A 14,332-nucleotide genomic window follows, 5' to 3' on the forward strand; every position below is an offset into this window, starting at 1 on the left:
GGACATAGAGGCAAAACAGGTAAAGGACAGGAGAGAGTTCAGACTGGAACTGAGTGTACGGAGGAGACCGACACTGCAGAGGGATACAGGAGCGGGTCTGGGAATACGGCCCCCAGAGAGGCGGAACGAACAGGCAAGGAGCGTGTTCAGACAAGATACAGGAACGGGTCTAGGTAATCGGCCCCTAGAAGGCAGGAGGAACAGGCTAGGAGCGTGTTCAGACAGGACAGACAAGAGAACACAGAAAGGACTCAGTTCAGACACGGGAGCTGATACCGCAAAGCAGGAGACATACAGGACTCAGTTCAGACACGGGAACTGATACAAAAGCAGGAGACATACAGGACTCAGTTCAGACACGGGAGCTGATACCGCAAAGCAGGAGACATACAGGACTCAGTTCAGACACGGGAACTGATACAAAAAGCAGGAGACAAGAGACGGGACCTGGCACCTTCAGAGTGCAAGCACACACTGAAGGAAACACTATGCTCAGGCAGGGATAGAAGGGAGCTGCTGAGCTATATACCAAGTGACAGACAGCAATAGGCTGAGGACGCACAAGGGGTGTGACCCACAGCAGGTACAAAAGGCAGGAAGTGATCGGGCGCCGCCCTTAAGCAGCAGAAACAGACACAAACAGACAGCATGGAGGTAAGCCAGAGAGACATTCTGGACAGGAGATCAAGTGCGCCCTCTTGCACAGTGGGAGATGGACCACCATGCAAGGACGCCGCCAGGTATGTTACAGTACCTCCCCCCTTACGCCCCCTCTTCTTCAGGCCTGCCAGAATCTTCCGCAGGGAATTCGAGGACCAGTCGTTCACTGGGTTGGAGGGGGACAGAGACTTAAGGGTAATCTCTGCTTCGAGGTACATCTTGTCAAGCTCACAGGAAGAAATAGACGGGTTATCAGGTACATAATGAGGAAAAGTCACTGTCTCTTTGTTATCTGGTGGTATCCCGGAGGATTCAGGAAACAACTGGAGGTCCTCCGCCGGGTCAGAAGAGTGCAGAGGCTCAGAGAAAACAACTGCTTCAGAGTACACTAGGTCGGACTCACTGGAGGAAGCAGGCGAGGTATCGGGTACCGAGTATAGGAAAGTCTCTGTCCATTCACCACCAGGTGGCACCCCGAAGGGTTCTGGAGACAGCTGGCGGTCCTCCGCCTGGTCAGAGGGGTGTAGAGACTCACGGGTAACCTCTGCTTCAGAGTACACTAGGTCGGACTCACTGGACGAAGCAAGCGAGGTATCAGATCCAGGATATAGGAAAGTCTCTGTCCATTCACCACCAGGTGGCACCCCGAAGGATTCTGAACACAACTGGAGGTCCTCCGCCTGGTCGGAGGGGTGTAGAGACTCAGGAGTAACCTCTGCTTCGGAGTACACTAGGTTGGACTCACTGGACGAAGCGAGCGAGGTATCAGGTACAGAGTATAGGAGAGTCTCTGTCCTTTCGCTACCAGGTAGCACCCCGAAGGGTTCAGGAGACAACTGGAGATCCTCCGCCTGGTCGGAGGGGTGTAGAGACTCGGAGGTAACTACCACTTTGGGGTACCCATTGTCAGGCTCACAGGACGAAGCGGACAAAGTATTGAGTACCGGGTGTAGAGAAGTCTCTCTCCATTTGTCATCGAGTGGTATCCCGGAGGGTTCAGGAGGCAACAGGGGATCCTCCGCCAGGTAGTAGAGGTGCACAGACTCTGAGGTAACCACAGCTTTGGAGCATCCTTGGACATGCACACCGGTTAAAGAGAAAGAAGCATCTGATGCCGGGTGCAGGAAGTTCTCCTGTGTGGAGTCTGGATGGGCAGAAGTCTCTTCGGCCAGGAGAACTGGTGCACTACCCACGCACATTACCCATTGGGGTTTCTCCGGGATACAGGGAGATGAAGCTTCAGTAGGGACTTCAAGGTTGGGGTCAGGAGGTCTCAGGGAGGACAGACCCTGGCGTGACGGCTTGCCTCTAAGTCTAGCACGTCTGGACTGCCTCTTGAGGTTGAGAGAAGTATTCCGGAAAGCGTAGTCACCCTGTGAGGATTCTGGGTGGGCAGTAGTCTCATTGGGCTGGAGGACTATTGCGCTACCCACACACATTACCCGTCGGGGCTGCTCCGGGATATTGGGAAGTGAAGCTTCAGCAGGGGCTTCAGAGTTAGGGTCCTCGAAGACCATACGAAAGGCCACCAGGAAGGCCTGCAGGTCAAGGATGACAGGATCCCATGCTTCCCATAGGGGGGTGACCCATTTCAAGGCATCACCCGCTAGGTAGTCAATCATAAAGGCCACTTTAGCCCAATCGGAAGGAAAATAGAGAGGGTAGGCCTTAAAGTGTAGCATGCATTGCTCCACAAATGCACGACACTGTCTTGGATCCCCATAGTAACGTGGCGGATCCGCAGGAACGAGAGCTGATAGATCCATCTGGACGGGTGCGTAATTCGCCTGGAACTCAGCTAAAGGGGGAAAAAAATTTATTTATTTTATTTTAATGCATGTATTCGCTGGAAAAACTTCTCAAAGAGCGAAGGCCGTGGGGCTCAACGGGAACCATGGCCTGAGCATGCTGTTATGCACACGCCCGGGCTGAGCGGCGTGTGCGTGTGATTGGTAGTGATTCCACTGGACCGTGCCGGAGAGTGAATGCCTGGAGGGGCGTGACTAGGTATTCACCCGATCCGACCAGGGTCGCACGACGGCATACGACGCCAGTGCACCAAGGAGGAACCGAGCAGAGGGACCAGGTGCTACTCCAGGACAGACCCCGGACACGGCTGTTGACCCACACAGGGGAATACAGGAACAGGCTGGTAGGCTGGCACACAGACTGGTGGGTATAGGCAGGCACGACTGGTATGCAGGCAGGCGGGTATGCAGGCAGGGGGGTAAAGACAAGCACAGCTAGAGTGCAGACAGGGAGGCACTAGCAGGTAGGAACACAGGCGGGATAGGACCCAGTACACACCGGGACTCAGGAACAATACAGGCAGAGGGTTACAGGCAAGCACAGCTAGAGTGCAGACAAGGCTGAGCAGGGAGGACAGGGCTCTGTTCACACGGAACAGACAGGAAGGGAAAGACAGAGCCAGATACTCACACAGTACTTGCAGAGACAACAAGCAGGAGTTAGGTACGAGTTCAGACTCTGCAGAAAAAGGAAGGGAACGGACATAGAGGCAAAACAGGTAAAGGACAGGAGAGAGTTCAGACTGGAACTGAGTGTACGGAGGAGACCGACACTGCAGAGGGATACAGGAGCGGGTCTGGGAATACGGCCCCCAGAGAGGCGGAACGAACAGGCAAGGAGCGTGTTCAGACAGGTCAGACAAGATACAGGAACGGGTCTAGGTAATCGGCCCCTAGAAGGCAGGAGGAACAGGCTAGGAGCGTGTTCAGACAGGACAGACAAGAGAACACAGAAAGGACTCAGTTCAGACACGGGAGCTGATACCGCAAAGCAGGAGACATACAGGACTCAGTTCAGACACGGGAACTGATACAAAAGCAGGAGACATACAGGACTCAGTTCAGACATGGGAGCTGATACCGCAAAGCAGGAGACAAACAGGACTCAGTTCAGACACGGGAACTGATACAAAAAGCAGGAGACAAGAGACGGGACCTGGCACCTTCAGAGTGCAAGCACACACTGAAGGAAACACTATGCTCAGGCAGGGATAGAAGGGAGCTGCTGAGCTATATACCAAGTGACAGACAGCAATAGGCTGAGGACGCACAAGGGGTGTGACCCACAGCAGGTACAAAAGGCAGGAAGTGATCGGGCGCCGCCCTTAAGCAGCAGAAACAGACAAACAGACAGCATGGAGGGAAGCCAGAGAGACATTCTGGACAGGAGATCAAGTGCGCCCTCTTGCACAGTGGGAGATGGACCACCATGCAAGGACGCCGCCAGGTATGTTACATGAGCAAAGGATTCTATGCTGTCCATAATTCCATGCTTTGCTTACAAGAAGTGTAGCCACAAAGTATACTTAAAGGGTTTTCCCATCTTGACAGGTATCCAAAATTCAGGTGACTACATGCTCTGAAATGCCCTCTCAGAAGAATTCTTTGGCTCTGCATGTATGCTAGTGCTCTTTTCATTGTCAATGGGACCACCAAAGATAGTCAGCAAATTACTCTGATGGGACATTTCACAGCCCTGTTTTTGAGATGGGATAATCCCTTTCAAAAGTATCTGCCACCTGACAACACACAATTTAAGTATTAATAAATAAAACTTTTGGACCTGACAAAGCTAGTGTACTTCCTCTAAAAGCTAGTGTAAAAATAGCTGTCATTCTGCCGCAGATTTTCATAGAAATCTGGAGGTTTCGCATCAGACTGCCAGGTGACTCCATGTCACCTGTTTTTGGAAAACATGCATCCAATAATTGGTTTCTCTGTTTGATCATTATCTTCTTTGATGAACTTAAATCGGATCAAATCCATGGATTTTTACAATGGATTACCTTCAAAAACTTCAGTGAATTTTTTTTAAGCAAATTCCAAATGTGTCAATATAACCTATAGAGCTGCTGAGATGAATGATTTCCTGTAGTGCTGTCAATGTGACGTCACCGCTGAAACCGAACAACAGAGACCAGTGGAAACACAGTGCTGAACCCAAAGAAAATAAGCAAAGCTAGGTTCGTTTTTTATAATTGAGCATGTTTATTGAAAGGAGGACAACCCTTCTAAGTGGTACTACCTGTACACCTCATATCTCTGTTAATTAACATGCAGAAGCTTTGAGAAATCAGGACTGATAACTTTCAAATGAACTATTGATCTTCATGTTATCCTGGAGTAAAAAAGTCCTAATAATAATAATAATAATAATAATAAAAAACACAAGTCAAATGTAGAAAATTATTCAAAAATTATTACCTAAGCTTTTATTTTGCAAATATCACTAAAGAAATATAGATAGCAATTGCAAATTGAGGCTACATTATGGTAAATTTGTGCACATTCTTTGTATTTGTATAAATTAAAAAACTTTGTATATTTACCCAGAGAGGAAACACTGACTCGCTGTAAGAACCCATTTCTCATTTACGAGAGATCCTCCACATTTGTGTCCATTCCTATAAAATAAAATATAGTGCCAAGGTAATATGTGAACTATGAGAACATGAGTCGAAAGAGAAAAGGAGCCGTTGTGCTTATTTTTCAGGGTCTATTTGACATTTAAAATATGGGAGAGTTGGGAAGGTTATCATTTTCGTGACATGTCATGGATGCTATCCAAGAATGTAAATGTTATGTGATCACAAAAGCATTTTGTTTCGATTCACCTCTGGCTAACACGAGATTTGTTACTTTTACTCTAGTACTAAAATCCAAAAGGGCAGCAATTAAAGGAAAGGGGTTAGCTTTACACAGTTAATCCAAATCACACAGATGTTTAAAACTTCAGAGAGCCGGCCTGGATAAATCCCAGACTAATTTACAGCTGATCTTTATTGCAGGGGAAAGACAGCAGGATAATATAAATGCTTGTTTGTTTTTTCTTGTTTCTTTTCCTTTTTTTTGTTTCCTGTAGGTCTGTTTTCCGACAGGAGGATCAAACGTCTGGTTAAACTAAGCAAATCTGATTCACTTATGCCCTGTTCTAATCTTTAATAGCTCAAAGCAAAGTATGTATTAGTCAGTGAGCTCACTTGCCAATATTCTACAAAACTCGTCGCTGCCTACACATATAGCCAACATTAATACAACCACTGGTGTGTATTTGTTTTATAAGCTCAGGGGAGGGTGAAGGCTATAAAATCAGGAGTTTCAGAGAGGGGGAGGCAAGCCTAGTATTTTACATGTCAGGACATGCCATGAGTTATAATAACGTTGGTTTATTCTGCAAAGTGCATTGCATACTTGTGTTACAAAAGGCAGCTAGAAACGATGTGCTGTATGTGAACAAAGAGACCTCACGCTGGGTACAATTATGTGCATAGTATTAGATATTGAAAATTGTGATAAGAATAGAATAATGTTTGCACAAACACAAAGCTTTCCCTGCATTATAAGGGAGCATGTTATATTGAGACCATATTCATTTCTATTATGTTTGTTTGAAAATTATTACCTACTGCCAGGTAGTAAGATAATATTTTATTAAGAGAAAAAATATATCTAGACATGTCTCTTTATTTTATGCATGACTTGTGCACAGTCTCATTGAGGTGCAGCTAGATGAGGATTCATATAACGCAGGATCCCTAAGGTGCCATAGCGAAATTTGGATTATTCTTGACCACTATAATTTTATCTCCTTATGGCTAGGGCTACACATCAACAAACATGTGTCGTGTGACATTGAAATCGCAGCGAATCATTGCATACATTGGGTGTAAAGATTTACTCTGGTGTCATGTTGAGACCTGCGATGTAGAGACTTCGACACAGTCACAAATGTTTGCAAACTTGTTAGAATTTCTTTTGCTGGTTTCAACTCACACACAACACACTTGTCACAGACTTCGATGCAAGTTGCACACGACATTAGACTTTTATGTAAGTTATCCGCAATTTGGCTGTTTTATTTACAATAAAATCAGAGCTGTAAAATAGTTGTGCGATAGCAAGTCACAGACAAGTTGCAAATATTTTTCTGTTGCACGAGAATAAGGCTCACAAAAAAAGCCTTAGTGCACACTGACATCATAGAACAGAAAAAAAAAGTTAATAGGGGGTTTGCACATAACTGGTAGCTCAAAGGACCTGGAAGCTCTTCTCCAGAAAAAAAAATTTAAATAAAATTCAGCAAAATGTGCGTTCCCAAATCCAAGTACTCCCCCTCCCTTCTGAACCCTACAGTGTGCCTAAACCAAAGATATCATACAAATGTTTGGCAATACTGTAGGGGTGAGAACCCACTAGCAAATGTACTAGGTGATTGTCTCCAGAAGCACAAACTGGGGAAAATAATCAACACTAAGACCTCGATGAATTGAAGCTTTTAAGCCAGAATTCTGATGTAAAAAGCTTTAAAAAAGTAGCAAAATTTTTGTACTATGTGAGGCTGTGCTAAAAGTTTGCAACTTTTGGAGTTTTCAGCTCAAAATCGCCAACCTCCGACAAAGTGAGTGGAGCTAGGGCAGGATGAGCACCACTCGTCAAATTTATGATGAGGAGTGACATTATTTATGCCACAAATCTTACTCCAGTTTGTGATGAGATGCATTTGGAGGCACATATCACTTTACACCTTGCTTGCTTCATTAGAAAGCATGCTCTTAATGAATGATGCACCTAGCACTCCACCCTGCCTTCTCATCAAGACCAACGTGAAAAATGCTGTTCTTGATGAATTGGGGCCATAGATAATATATTTGCAATTTTCACTCTGCAACATTAACTTGGTGCTTATTTCAGGAAAAATAACTGTGGAGCTAAATAGTCACTTCATCTGTAGATGAATTGCCTGAGGATGTCATTTCCAAAATATGATCACATGAGGGGGGGTTTCTGTTATTGTAGCACTTTATCAGCTCTGTAAATAGTACCCGCAAAATTTTGCAGGAAAAACTGCACTCTAAAAGTCAAACAGTTCTTCTTTCCAAGCCCTGCCGTGTATCCACATAGTAGTTTCTGACCACATATGGTGTATTGGCCGAAAAAAAAGTATTACAAATTTTGGGGTCCATTTTCTCCTATTCTTCTTTGTGAAAATGAAAAATCTAAAACAACATTTTAGTAGAAGAAAATATATATTTTTTCATGACCCCAAATTTTGTAAAATACCTGTGGTGTGAACATGCTTAATACTCCCCAAGATTATTGAGGGGTGTAGTTTGTAAAACAGGGTTACTTTGGAGGGTTTTTGCAGTTTAGTTATAATAGGGGCTCAGCTAATGTGTCAATGGAACTCGTAAACTATTCCAGCAAAATTTGCACTACTTCATTTTTGAGCTTTGCAGTGTGCCAAGTGTTTAGAGGTATATGTGGTATTGACATACTGAGGAGAAATTGAAATACATATTGTTGGGTCCATTTTCTCTTCTTACCCTTGAGAAAATGAAAAATGTGTAGCTAAAGCAACATTTTAGTGGAAAAAATCATAATTTTTAGGGGTTTCACATGCTAATGTTAACATGCTGCATGCTAAGTTTATTGCAGTTCAAAATACCCACTGCTCCTGTAGATCAATTCTTTGAGGGGTGTAGTTTAGAGGGGTGCACTATTGCTACTTATTTACTGCAGGCTATATGCTCATTCTGCTTTTATCTTAGGTTTTATTTTGAGCCCTGCCAAACAGTAGTTTCTGATCACATATAGGATATCTACAAACCCTGGATAAATTTCACAAGAAATTGCATAGTTTATCTTCTCCTGTTACCCTTGTGAAATTGAAAAATATTGGGCTAAATTTTAGTACAAGAAAACACTTTTTAAATTTTTCCTACCACATGTCATGAATTCCAATGAAGCACTTGAAGACTTAACAAACATCTTGATTGTGACTTTGAATACCTTGAGGGGTTTAAGTTTTAAAATGTAGGACTTTTTTCGTTTTTGACATATAGGCCCCTAAAAGTCACTTGAAAGTAAAGTGGTCCCTGGAATTTCACTGAAAATTAGTCCAAAAATTCCCTAATAAGCTGAACTGATCAACTCATTGTTTGAATAATTAGGTTATATAACATATTGTTATTCAATAATAATTCAAACAGTAATTTGAAGTGGTCCCTGGAAAAACATGTATTTTAAATTTCATTGAATAAACTAAAAGTGCTGTCAAACTTTTAAGATCTTAACAAAAAAAGTTTTAAAAAATGATAAATGACATTAACGTAGACATATGGTAAATGTTATTTATTAATTATTTTGTCCTAATCAAATTTCAAATATTTTCAGAAATAACCGCAAATCTTATTGACCTAGATTTACCACTACCATAAAGTTCATTGAGTAATGAAAAATCGTAGAAGCATTCCAGAGTTATCACCTCATCTATTTTGAGTTGGGTTCGAACAACAGCAATATTATAAGGGATAGTAAAAGAGCAAAGAGCATTACACTACACTTTTTACACATTACTCAGGATTAGTGTTGAGCGATACCTTCCGATATCAGGAAATATCGTATCGGATTGGATCGGGCCGATACCCAAAAAGTATCGGATATCGCCGATTCCGACACCGGAAACCAATGCAAGTCAATGGGACACAAATATCGGAATGAAAATAAACCCTTTCTTTCCTTGTAGGTTAATTCTACATGAAGTAAAACAACTAAGAATAATGTAGAATGACATGAAAAGCCGGCAATTCATCAGCGGCATACACCGGTACCCGACAATTTACAACAGAAAGAATAGAGCTTCACACATAGATTAGATAGATAGAAACATGTCAGTCACATATATATGAAGTACAGTGACAGTGTTGCTTACTGTACTTGTCATTTAGTGTAAAGGATTTATTAAAAAAAATATTAGTGTTTTCGTGCACCGTCTCTTTAAAAAAGCCGGCCGGCAATTCAGCATCTGTACCCGACAATTTATAACAGAAAGAATAGAGCTTCACACATAGATTAGATAGATAGAAACATGTCAGTCACATATATATGAAGTACAGTGACAGTATTGCTTACTGTACTTGTCATTTAGTGTAAAGGATTTATTTAAAAAAATAATAGTGTTTTCATGCACCATCTCTTTAAGAAAGCCGGCCGGCAATTCAGCATCTGTACCCGACAATTTAGAATAGAAGGAATAGAGAATCACACATAGATTAGATAGATAGAAACATGTCAGTCACATATATATGAAGTACAGTGACAGTGTTGATTACTGTACTTGTCATTTAGTGTTAAAATAAAGGATTTATTTTAAAAAAAATTGGCGTGGGGTTCCCCTTAATTTTAGGCTCTAGCGGAGGTTAAGCAGACAGCTGGGGCAAATGTTTGAAGCCTGGGAAGGGGGTAATACCCACGGAGCTTCCCAGGCTACTAATATCAGCCCCCAGGTGAATACCTAGCCTTTACTAGCTATTAAAATGGGGGAACCCCCCCAAAAAATAATGTGGGGTCCCCCCTAATTTAATAGCTAGCACAGGCTAGGCAGACAGCTGGGGGCTGATATTAATAGCCCAGGAAGGGTGCCATGAATATTGGCCCCCTCTCAGGCTAGAAACACCAGCCGTCAGCCGCCCCAGAAATGGCGCATCCATAGGATGCGCCAATTCTGGCACTTAGCCTCGCTCTTCCACGCTGCCCTGGTGTGGTGGCAGGGGGTAATGGGGTTGGGGTTGATGTCAGCTTATAATGCCAGCTGACATCAAGCCCAGGTTAGTAATGGAGAGGCGTCTATAAGACACCCCCATTACTAACCCCATAGTCAAAGTTAAAAGAAAACACAAACACCCAGAGTAAAGTCCTTTAATTGAAATAAAGACACAATTCTTTATTGTTCTAAATTAAACCATACTTACCATCACGCCCATTCCAGCTGAAGCCAACGATCTCCTGCAATAAAAGAAAAATAATAAAGCAACCTCATCCTTACCTTTCGATGGTTCCCAGGACAGCTCCAGCTCTGCTACATCGAGATGACAGGCTGGACCGCAGCAGAAAGCTGCCATCCAGCCTGTCATCCCGCAGACACTGAGAAGCGCAGGCATGCTTGCGCTCCTCAGTGTCTCTCTGTGACGTCATCCAGATGAGCCGAGTTCATGTCCAATGAACTCAGCTCACCTCATGCACGTCACTGACAGCGTGGGAAAATTCTCCTGCACTCAGCGCTTCAGCGTGAGAATTCTCCCACGCTATCAGTGACATACATGAGGTGAGGTCATGTCCAATGAACTCAGCTCACCTCATGCACGTCACTGACAGCGTGGGAAAATTCTCACGCTGAAGTGCTGAGTGCAGGAGAATTTTCCCACGCTGTCAGTGACGTACATGAGGTGAGCTGAGTTCATTGGACATGACCTCGGCTCATCTGGATGCCGTCACAGCCAGACACTGAGGAGTGGAAGTATGCCTGCGCTTCTCAGTGTCTGCGGGATGACAGGATGGATGGCAGCGTTCTGCTGCGGTCCAGGCTGTCATCTCGATGTAGCAGAGCTGAAGCTGTCGTGGGAGCCATGGAAAGGTAAGGATGATGTTGCTTTATTATTTTACTTTTATTGCAGGAGATCGTTGGCTTCAGCTGGAATGGGCGTGATGGTAAGTATGGTTTAATTTAGAACAATAAAGAATTGTGTGTTTATTTCAATTAAAGGACTTTTTTCTGGGTGTTGTGTTTTTTTAAATATTTTACTAGAAATTCATGGTGGTCATGTCTAATATTGGCGTGACCCCATGAATTTTGGGCTTAGGGCCAGCTGATAATGCCAAGCTGGCCTTAACCCCTTTATTACCCAGTGAGCCACCGCACCAGGGCCCTGGATGAGTTGGGTACAGCGCCAGAAGATGGCGCTTCTATGAACGCGCCATTTTCTGGGGCGGCTGCGGACTGCAATTTGCAGCGGGGGTGGCCCAGAAAGCTTGGGCCTCCCTGCGCTGCGGAATCCAGCCCCCAGCTGCCTAGTTGTATCTGGCTGGGCACAAAAATAGGGCGAAGCCCCACGCATTTTTTTTTTAAATTATTTCATGAAATTCATGGAATAATTAAGAAAAAAAGGGCTTCCCTATATTGTTGTGTCCAACCAGGTACAAATAGGCAGCTGGTGGTTGGGGGCAGCCCATTCCTGCCTGCTGTACCTGGCTGGACACAAATATAGTGCGAAGCCCCACGTCAATTTTTTTTTAATTATTTCATGAAATAATTTTTTTAAAAAAGGGCTTCCCTATATTGTTGTGTCCGGCCAGGTACAAATAGGCAGCTGGTGGTTGGGGGCAGCCTGTTCCTGCCTGCTGTACCTGGCTGGACACAAATATAGGGCGAAGCCCCACGTCAATTTTTTTTAAAATAAATCCTTTATTTTAACACTAAATGACATTTCAGGAGTTAATAAAGATGCAGTCCCTAAATTATTATTTATTTTTTAATTAATTTTTCCCAAAACTTTTGACGTGGGCTTCGCCATATTTTTGTATGCCAGCCAGGTACAGCATCCAGCTTCTATGAACGCGCCATTTTCCGGGGTGGCTGCGGACTGCAATTTTCAGCGGGGGGGGCAGAAAGCTTGGGCCTCCCTGCGCTGCAGATTCCATCCCCCAGCTGCCTAGTTGTACCTGGCTGGACACAAAAATAGGGAGAAGCTTCACGTATTTTTTTTTTTTAATTATTTCATGAAATTCATGGAATAATTAAGAAAAAAAGGGCTTCCCTATATTGTTGTGTCCAACCAGGTACAAATAGGCAGCTGGTGGTTGGGGGCAGCCCGTTCCTGCCTGCTGTACCTGGCTGGACACAAATATAGTGCGAAGCCCCACGTCAATTTTTTTTAAATCATTTCAGGAAATTCATGAAATAATTAAAAAAAATTGATGTGGGGCTTCGCCCTATATTTGTGTCCAGTCAGGTACAGCAGGCAGGAACGGGCTGCCCCCAACCACCAGCTGCCTATTTGTACCTAGCCGGACACAACAATATAGGGAAGCCCTTTTTTTCTTAATTATTCCATGAATTTCATGAATTTAAAAAAAAAAAACGTGGAGCTTCGCCCTATTTTTGTGTCCAGCCAGGTACAACTAGGCAGCTGGGGGCTGGAATCTGCAGCGCAGGGAGGCCCAAGCTGTCTGGGCCCCACCCGCTGCAAATTGCAGTCCGCAGCCGCCCCAGAAAATGGCGCGTTCATAGAAGCGCCATCTTCTGGCGCTGTACCCAACTCATCCAGGGCCCTGGTGCGGTGGCTCACTGGGTAATAAAGGGGTTAAGGCCAGCTTGGCATTATCAGCTGGCCCTAAGCCCGAAATTCATGGGGTCATGCCAATATTAGACATGACCACCATGAATTTCTAGTAAAGTATTTAAAAAAAACACAAACACCCAGAAAAAAGTCCTTTAATTGAAATAAACACACAATTCTTTATTGTTCTAAATTAAACCATACTTACCATCACGCCCATTCCAGCTGAAGCCAACGATCTCCTGCAATAAAAGAAAAATAATAAAGCAACCTCATCCTTACCTTTCCATGGCTCCCACGACGGCTCCAGCTCTGCTACATCGAGATGACAGGCTGGACCGCAGCAGAACGCTGCCATCCAGCCTGTCATCCCGCAGACACTGAGAAGCGCAGGCATACTTCCACTCCTCAGTGTCTGGCTGTGACGGCATCCAGATGAGCCGACAATGAACTCGGCTCACCTCATGTACGTCACTGACAGCGTGGGAGAATTCTCCTGCACTCAGCGCTTCAGCGTGAGAATTTTCCCACGCTGTCAGTGACGTGCATGAGGTGAGGTCATGTCCAATGAACTCGGCGCACCTCATGCACGTCACTGACAGCGTGGGAGAATTCTCACGCTGAAGCGCTGAGTGCAGGAGAATTTTCCCACGCTGTCAGTGACGTGCATGAGGTGAGCTGAGTTCATTGGACATGACCTCGGCTCATCTGGATGACGTCACAGAGAGACACTGAGGAGCGCAAGCATGCCTGCGCTTCTCAGTGTCCGCGGGATGACAGGCTGGATGGCAGCGTTCTGCTGCGGTCCAGCCTGTCATCTCGATGTAGCAGAGCTGAAGCTGTCCTGGGAACCATGGAAAGGTAAGGATGAGGTTGCTTTATTATTTTACTTTTATTGCAGGAGATCGTTGGCTTCAGCTGGAATGGGCGTGGCGGTAAGTATGGTTTAATTTAGAACAATAAAGAATTGTGTCTTTATTTCAATTAAAGGACTTTTTTCTGGGTGTTTGTGTTTTTTTTAAATACTTTACTAGAAATTCATGGCGGTCATGTCTAATATTGGCGTGACCCCATGAATTTCGGGCTTAGGGCCAGCTGATAATGCCAAGCTGGCCTTAACCCCTTTATTACCCAGTGAGCCACCGCACCAGGGCCCTGGATGAGTTGGGTACAGCGCCAGAAGATGGCGCTTCTATGAACGCGCCATTTTCCGGGGCGGCTGCCGACTGCAATTTGCAGCGGGTGGGGCCCAGAAAGCTTGGGTCTCCCTGCGCTGCAGATTCCAGCCCCCAGCTGCCTAGTTGTACCTGGCTGGACACAAAAATAGGGCGAAGCGCCACACATTTTTTTTTTTAATTATTTCATGAAATTCATGGAATAATTAAGAAAAAAAGGGCTTCCCTATATTGTTGTGTCCGGCTAGGTACAAATAGGCAGCTGGTGGTTGGGGGCAGCCCGTTCCTGCCTGCTGTACCTGGCTGGACACAAATATAGGGCGAAGCCCCACATAATTTTTTTTTAATTATTTCA

General features: G+C 44.6%; 1 protein-coding gene across 3 annotated transcripts in view; it reads right to left on the reverse strand.

Annotated features, from left to right (window-relative positions):
* Positions 1-14,332, reverse strand: part of HGF (hepatocyte growth factor) — a 258,626-nt gene that overhangs the window by 10,991 nt on the left and 233,303 nt on the right. For all 3 annotated transcript variants that reach the window (XM_073652311.1, XM_073652310.1, XM_073652313.1), the window contains exon 14: positions 5,018-5,092. In XM_073652311.1, the coding sequence (XP_073508412.1) occupies positions 5,018-5,092 (75 nt within the window). The remainder of the gene's footprint in view (positions 1-5,017; positions 5,093-14,332) is intronic.

The sequence above is a fragment of the Phyllobates terribilis genome, unplaced genomic scaffold (assembly GCF_046119375.1).
Source record: "Phyllobates terribilis strain yellow unplaced genomic scaffold, ASM4611937v1 Scaffold_11__3_contigs__length_659146591, whole genome shotgun sequence".
NCBI lineage: Eukaryota > Metazoa > Chordata > Amphibia > Anura > Dendrobatidae > Phyllobates > Phyllobates terribilis.